This window comes from Choloepus didactylus, chromosome X (genome assembly GCF_015220235.1).
Source record: "Choloepus didactylus isolate mChoDid1 chromosome X, mChoDid1.pri, whole genome shotgun sequence".
NCBI classification, from domain to species: Eukaryota; Metazoa; Chordata; class Mammalia; order Pilosa; family Megalonychidae; genus Choloepus; species Choloepus didactylus.
The window spans coordinates 83,538,090-83,545,915 of NC_051334.1; the positions used below are offsets into that span (position 1 = coordinate 83,538,090).

General features: G+C 40.2%; 1 protein-coding gene across 1 annotated transcript; it reads right to left on the reverse strand.

Moving 5' to 3' along the window:
• Positions 1–783: 783 nt before the first annotated feature.
• Positions 784–2,776, reverse strand: LOC119523280 (melanoma-associated antigen E2-like). The gene is given in 2 exon segments (XM_037822037.1): positions 784–1,175; positions 1,178–2,776. Coding segments are annotated over 2 exon segments (1,578 nt in total). The 5' UTR covers positions 2,610–2,776; the 3' UTR covers positions 784–1,029.
• Between the last annotated feature and the right edge of the window lie 5,050 nt (positions 2,777–7,826).

A 7,826-nucleotide genomic window follows, 5' to 3' on the forward strand; every position in this document is an offset into this window, starting at 1 on the left:
TCTTTCTGAGCTACTTTCAAATTCCCCAAAGCTGTTTTATGTCCAGCCCCCGTCTCAAACAGTCCCGTCCTCTCTCTCTTCAACCACAAATCTCACAATAAGTATCACTAAAGCATACTTTATCCCCAGCCCTACATAACCTCATCCTACCCACCATCACTGCTGACCACTCTCCCACCCATCCCCTGCTTGACACCACAGCCTCTTCCCCAACCCTCCTTGGACCTCATCACTTTCTCCACCGCTCCCACCCTGTGCCTAAAGTTTAGTTAGGAGTTATTCCTATGGACTCCCAAAGCATCTGAGCTTACCTCTATTATACCACTTGCCACAGCATAATAAAATTTCTGGTTTACTTTCATGGTGTGTGGCTGGGTCTTCTTCATCCTTATGTTCCCAGCTCATAGTGTGCTCAGAGCATAGCAGGCACTTAATACATGTTTGTTGAATAAATGAGTGCATAAGCACTATGTCTAATTCATTATGCTTTTAGTTTTCACTAAACTCCAGAACAGGAAAGCAAATACAGGTAAATGTCAGTATTTTATTTTACACAACAGTAGACACAAAGGGAGGACAACTAGAGGTCAGTGGTTTTGTGTTTATTTGTTTCTGCTGTGTGTATTGTTATTTAACTCCTGTAGGCAGGCCATTTTACTGATTAATTCAAGCTGCCAAGAAACAGTTTGACACATATGTCAAGAACAAACTGAATTAACTCATTTGCCCTCCACCACATCATAGAACAAAATGTAAATATTACCAATACATTTATGCAGCCATCTTAACTTTTATACTGAAACAAGACAGAGATGATTTCATTTATAAACACTGATCATGAACCTAATCCAGCCATATATTAAAAGGAAGGAAATATTATTAGAACTGGAACAAATAGCAAGCACAACATATACTCCGTAACCCACCGCTGCCCAACTTCTGAATTGGGGGCCCAGTGCCCATTTCCCTGGGGCCCTTTTTACTAATGCAACCCAAATGAAGAGATATATCTTCCTCTTCAGAGGTACTTCACACGGTACCAAAGAAGAGCATGGCAGTTGCCTCACATGTGGCTCTGGCCTCCTCATCTTCAACAGCCTCCCTATATTGCTCTGGCCAGTCCTGTGGTCGCTTTCTGTAAAGCCTGGCCATATACTCCAAGGCTTTCATTTGGTGGTTTCAAGGTGAGCTCGAGGACCCCACAGAAGCTCATATTCAACTGGATTAGAATAGGACAGTGGCCTGCATTCCAGGTAACGCTGTCTCATAAGCTTACAGGTGATGGCATGCTTTCTCCCTACATCTACTCCAAATCTCCGAAGTAAGTTCCAGATGTTGGCTTCTTTGACATGGTTGCCCATCAGAAAGATTAAACCCAGGACTGGCATCACATATTCTTGAGTGGGTCTGCCCAGGCTCTCTAGCATCATTTGCTCTTCTTCTGATTCTGGTTGTTGGATGAGAAGGTAGATGTGCTCACTGGTATCAACCTCAATCAGACAAAACCCATAGAATAGGTCAAGGATTAGAGTAGCTCGACTGAGGATATTCGAGAACACGTCCTCAAATTCTTTGCCAGCGTAAGCCAATAGCTCATCCTGATGTATAGGGAGCAGCTCCTCGGTGACATTAATGGCCAACTGGACCAAATCATTTGCCTTATCATTCATAATATCCTCTGACCAGAACTCTAAGCCAGCAGCCTGGCTTCTTTCTTTGGCCCTGTCAGCCTCCAGGGCCTTGTTATATTCCTCTGGTCAGCTCCAGGGTTCTTCATCATGGGCCTCTGCCACAAACTTCAGGGCTTCCATCTTTGTGATTTCCCTGTGGGCTCTAGAGCCCCATAAGAACTCAAATTCGAGGGGATTAGTGCCATACACTGGCCAGTACTCCAAGAACTGCATGCACACGAAGTCAGTAGTGAGGAGGTTCCTTGTGTTCACCAAGAGGTTGTTGATCCTCTGGGGATCATCCAACACACCAATCTTTAGCAGCAGGTCCCAAATGGAGGCCTCTCTTGCCCGGTTGCCATTCAGGAGGATGTGGCCCAGGACAAGGGCCAAGAGACCTGCCTTGGGCATGTCCAAGGACTCTGCCTTCAGGTGGATGGTCTGAGGACCCTGTTTGCTGTTCAGATTGTAGGTGTGGGCCTGGGGATCAAGAACCCTAAGATTCAATCCAAACACTCGATCCAGGTGAGCAGAGGCTCGTCTGAGGATCTCAGGGAACTGATCTGAGTATTCTCTGAGGAACTCCAGCATCTCTGTCTGCTGGATGGACCCCGCGATTTGGCTTTTCATTTGCATGAAATTCACCAAAGCAATCGACCTGTCTTCCAGAGGGTCGTGGACCTTGAGCGCCCCCAAACGTCGGGACTGCTCGTCGATCAGGACATCGAGGTTGTTTGGGCCCCGAGCGGCCTGAAAAGGACTGGCACCCTGAAGTTCGATTGGGACCTGGGGGTCGCTGGGTCCCTGGGGGGTGTCGAGGAGTACCATAAAGGTGGGGGACCCAGAGGCGTTAGGAGCCTGCATTTCACCCCGGCAGTCCCTGTAATCTGCAGTGGTCTCTGCACTGCAGTGGTGCTCATTCTTGCTTACAGGAGACATGGTTCCAAGAGAAAGGAGCGGAAACTGGAGGTCGGCGATCAGTGGCAGAGAGAACGATAAGCGTGTCTATACCTCTGCACAAAGCTGAAGCCGGAGACCTAGCAGCTGGGCGGATCTGGAGTGAGAGCTGGTGAGAAGACTGATCTTCCAACTCGAGCGCCAGCAGGGCAAAGTCCGCAAGCGTCAGAGTACTCAGCTTTGCCGCAGCCTACGCAGGCGCAGTCGAGCTGTGCGACGGAGGTGACCCCGCCCCGCCCCCAGGCCCCCACTCCTACCCTCAACCTCTGCCAGGCAGGCGAGCTTGGTTGACGTAGTTGCTGCTGAAGTCGAAGTTGTCAGAGAAAAGAATTCAATAAAGAGGGTTAACAAACAGGGATAAAGCAAAGGGGTCAAGGCATGGGAGTGTCAAATGAGGCTCCATTTGAAGTTTTTCTGTGGGGTATAAAGCGCTATGCTAATAAGCAGTAGAAGATTCGGAGAGGAGAGGAGAAAAGGATGAGGAGGATGCTAATGATGAAAATTATGTTACTAATCCATTAATTCATCCACCTACTCAACAGATATTTCTTGAGCACTTGCCACATGCTAGGCACGGTGCTGGGTACTAGGGCTACATCACAGGACAAACATAATGTTGGTCCCTTTCCGTGTGGCGCTTACAGCCTGGGACCAGTTGAGATAATGATACTTGCTCCGGTCCCTGCTTTCAAATTTTGGGTGTATATACCAAGAAGAAGCATTCTAAAGTCATACGGTAATTTTATGTTTAACTTTCCAAAAACCACAGTGGCTGCACGGCTTCACAATCCCACCAACCACCAACCATGTATAGGAGTTACAATTCTTCAGCATCTTCACCAACACTTATTTTCTGTTTTTTTTTTTTTTTTTTTTTTTTTAAGTAATAGCCAATCCAGTGGATGTGAAGTGGTATCTCATTGTGGTTCTGATTTACATCTCCTTAATGGCTAATTATGTTTAGCATCTTTAATGTCCTTACTGACCATGGAGACATGTCTATTCAAGTACTTGGCCCATTTTTTTTTTTATTAAGAAGTCATGGGTTTACAGAACAATCATGCATCAAGCACAGGATTCCCACACACCACCCTATTACCAACACCTTGCATTGGTGTGGACAATGAGTTACAATTGATGACAGCACATTTTTAAATTGTACTATTAACTATAGTCCATGGTTAAACTTAGTGTTCACTGTTTGTGTAGTGTATTTACATGGATTTTCTTTTAATTTTATTCTAATATTTCCTGTTTTAACCACATTTAGATATATATTTCAGTGCTGCTAATTACATTCCCAATGTTGTGCTACCATCATCAGCATCCATAAACAAAATATTTCCATCATTCCAAATAGATATCTTATACATTTTAAGCCTTAACTTCCCATTCCCTATACCCACCCACTCCCTTGGTATACTATATTCTAGATTCTGATTCGATGAGTTTGGTTATTCCCTTGGTAACCTATATTCTAGATTCTAACTTCAAATCAGTGAGATCCTACAGTTCTTGTCCTTCTGTGTCTGGCTTATTTCACTCACCATGATGTCTTTAAGTTTCATCCATGTTGTCACATGCATCGTGACTTTGTTTCTTCTTACAGCTGCATAACATCCCATTGTATGTATATACCACATGTTTTTTACCCAGTCATTGGTTGATGGACACTTGGGTTGCTTCCATCTTTTGGCAGTTGTGAATAATGCTGATATGAACGTTGATGTGCGAATATCTGTCCGAGTCCATGCTTTCAATTCTTTTTGGGTTGCTGAGTCAAATGGTAACTCTATACTTAAGCTTTCTGAGGAACTGCCAAACTGTCTTCCACAGAGGCTGCATCATTTTACATTACCACCAGCAATGAATGAGTGTTCCTATTTCTCCACATCCTCTCCAACGTTTGTTATTTTCTGTTTCTTTTTTTTTTAATGGCAGCCATTCTAATGAGTGTGACATGGTATCTCATTGTGATTTTGATTTGCATTTTCCTGATGGCTACTGATGTTGAGCATCTCTTCGTGTGCTTTCTGGCCCTTCGTATATCTTCTTTGGAGATATGTCTATTCAAGTCTTTGGCCCATTTTTAAATTGGATTGTTTGTCCTTTTGTTGTTAAGTTGAAGGATTTCTTTGTATATTCTAGATATTAAAACCTTATCAGATATGTGGTTTCCAAATATTTTCCCTCATTATGTAGGTTGTCATTTTACTTTAATGATAAAGTGCTTTGTTGCAGGATAATATCTCTACTGATGAATCTGAAAATGAAGACGCTGATACCTTCTCTCTATGTAAACATCAGATAGCTGAGGAGCCTTGCTACTCTCATATACCACCTGATGCTTCCTGTTCTGATGCTGAAGAACCAGTTATTCCTTCTGATATAGAAGCATATTTAACAGAACTTTTACCTGAAAATTCTCAAGTACAATTTTCAAATGATAGAAAGTGGAATGGCCTCACTATAATAACTGGGACAGATGATTCATTTCCCTTGAGTCCTATTTTGAAACATGGCACTGAGGGAAAGGCTGAACAGGCCCAAGCAGAAAAGGAAGAGGTAAAAGACATGATATGATGCAATGGTTGGACTAATTATAAATAAAACAATAAAACTATACTAATAAGTTATAAATAGTAAAAGTAATCTCTTCTAATTTTTAGTTTTTATATAAGTAAATGTGGTGTGTTATATCACTCTTACAGAAGTCATAGCTTAATTAGTAGAAATATTTTCAGTAAAGTTTTGCAGACATTCAAGGTTAAGTTTGAATCTCTGATAATGCTGTGAAAACCCTCCTTTGATCTTCATTCACTCGTGGTTCACCACATGTAGTTCACCACCTGTGGTTCAACACCTGTGGCTCAAATATAAAAATAGAGTATGACTTAATTGAATGTACCCTGAATCAAAGGCTCTATAAATAGTTAGCAACTTAGACTTGGAGGGAGCTCTCTGATCTCATGTCCAGCTGGGTCTGGAGGAGCAGGGGCTCCCAGGCTTGGTAATATATCAATTTATTTTTACATTGTAAACTTGTTCCTTTAAGCTTATGTGTAACTTTAGTAAATACGTATTGAATTTGAATTCTTGCCTTGAGTGCTCTTTACTTTTAAACTATTGTCTGTCCCTATACTCTTATATGACTGGGAGGTTAATTGATGAAGCCCAAACAGACTGAATCACGACCTGATAAGGCTCAGGCCTTTTCTAACAGAGATCACAGGTTTGAGGTGTAAAGAGACAAACCTGTGACAGCTTTGAGGCACAAAAGTTTAAAAATTTTGATGAGGTCCCATTTATCTATTTTTCTCTTGTTGCCTGTGCTTTGGTTGTAAAGACTAAGAAACCGTTGCCTAACGCAAAGTCCTGAAGCTTCTTCCCTGTGTTTTCTCTAGGAGTTTGATAGTTCTGACTCTTATATTTAGTTTTTTTTTATTTATTATTATTATCTACTTTGAGTTGATTATTGTATGTGGAGTGAGGTAAGGGTCCTCCTCCTCCTCTTCCTCCTTCTTCTTCTTGTTTTATTTTATTTTGTTTTATTTTATCATTTTATTTTATTTATTTTATTTTAATTTAATTTAATTTAAATTTAATTTAATTTTCAAATGGAGATCCAGTTTTCCAAGTACAATTTGTTGAAGATACTATTCTTTCCCCACTGAGTGGTCTTGGCCCCTTTGTCAAAAAGCAGTTGACCATAAATGTGAGGGTTGATTTTTGAGCTCTCAATTCTATTCCATCGGTCTATATGTCTGTCCCTGTGCCAGCACCAAGCTATTTTGATTACTGTGGCTTTGTAATAAGTTTTAAGATGGTGAAGTGTGAGTCCTCCAATTTTTTTTTTTTTTTCCAAGATGGCTTTAGCTCTTCAGGGCCCTTTACCCTTCCATTTAAATTTGATATATTGGCTTTTTCGTTTCTGCAAGGAAGGTTATTGGAATTTTGATTGGGATTGCATTGAATCTTTAAATTGCTTTTGGTCAATCGCTATCTTAATGATATTTAGTCTTCCAACCCATAAACACAGCATGTCCTTCCATTTATTTAGGTCTTCTTTGATTTCTTTAACGATGTGTTGTAATTTCTGTGTATAAGTCCTTTACATGCTTGGTTAGATTTATTCCTAGACATTTCTTTTTTTAGTTGCTATTGTGAATGGAATTTTTTCCTTGATTTATTCTTCTGATTGTTCATTGCTTGTGTACAGAAACAATACTGATTTGGGGATGTTGATCGTGTACCCTACCACTTTGCTGAATTTGTCCATTAGTTCTAGGGGCTTTGTTGTGGATTTTTCACCTTCTTTTCTGAAAATATTTTTACTGGGTATAAAATTCTGGGCAGACTAATTTTCTTTCAGTACTTTAAAAATGTTGATGCACTATTTTTGCATTGTTTCCAATGAGAAATCTACTATCCTTCTTATATTTATCCCTCTGTATGTAACATGTGTTTTTACTCTAGATGCTTCTGATGTATTCTCCTCTTCATTTGTTTTGAACAAGTTCATTGTGATATGACTTAGTTTAGTTTTCTTCATGTCTCTTGTGCTTAGAGTTCATTAAGCTTCTTGGATCTATTTTCATGAACTTTGGAGAACTTTTAGCCACTATCCTTCAAATATTTTTCCTTCCTTACCCCACTTCTCCCCTCCTTCTGGGACTCTAATTATATGTTTATTAGGCCTCTCAAAGTTGTCCCTCAGCTTACTGATGCTTCATACCTTGGACAAATTTTCTTTATACATTTTATTTCAGATAGTTCTTTTACTAAGTCTTCAAGTCACCTATCTATTCTTCTGAAATTTTCATATGCTCTTAATCCCATCCAGTGTATTTTTCATCTTGGCACTGTAGATTTCATTTCTGTGAGTCTCAATTTGATCCTTGACTGTAATCTTATTTATTCAACTTAAATTTTTGAACATATAGACTACAGTTTAAATAAATGTTAAATCCCCTTGTCTGTTTTATTTTAAAATTCATTTTTATTGAAATATATCCATATACCATGCAATCATCCATTTGTGCAATCAACTGTTCACCGTACCATCATATAGCTGTGCATTCATCACCCAACTTATTTTTTTATTGAGATTTTTAATTTTATCTCAATAAAAAGATCCAAAGTGTGCAATCAATTGCCCATGGTACCATCATACAGCTGTGCTTACATCACCACAATTAA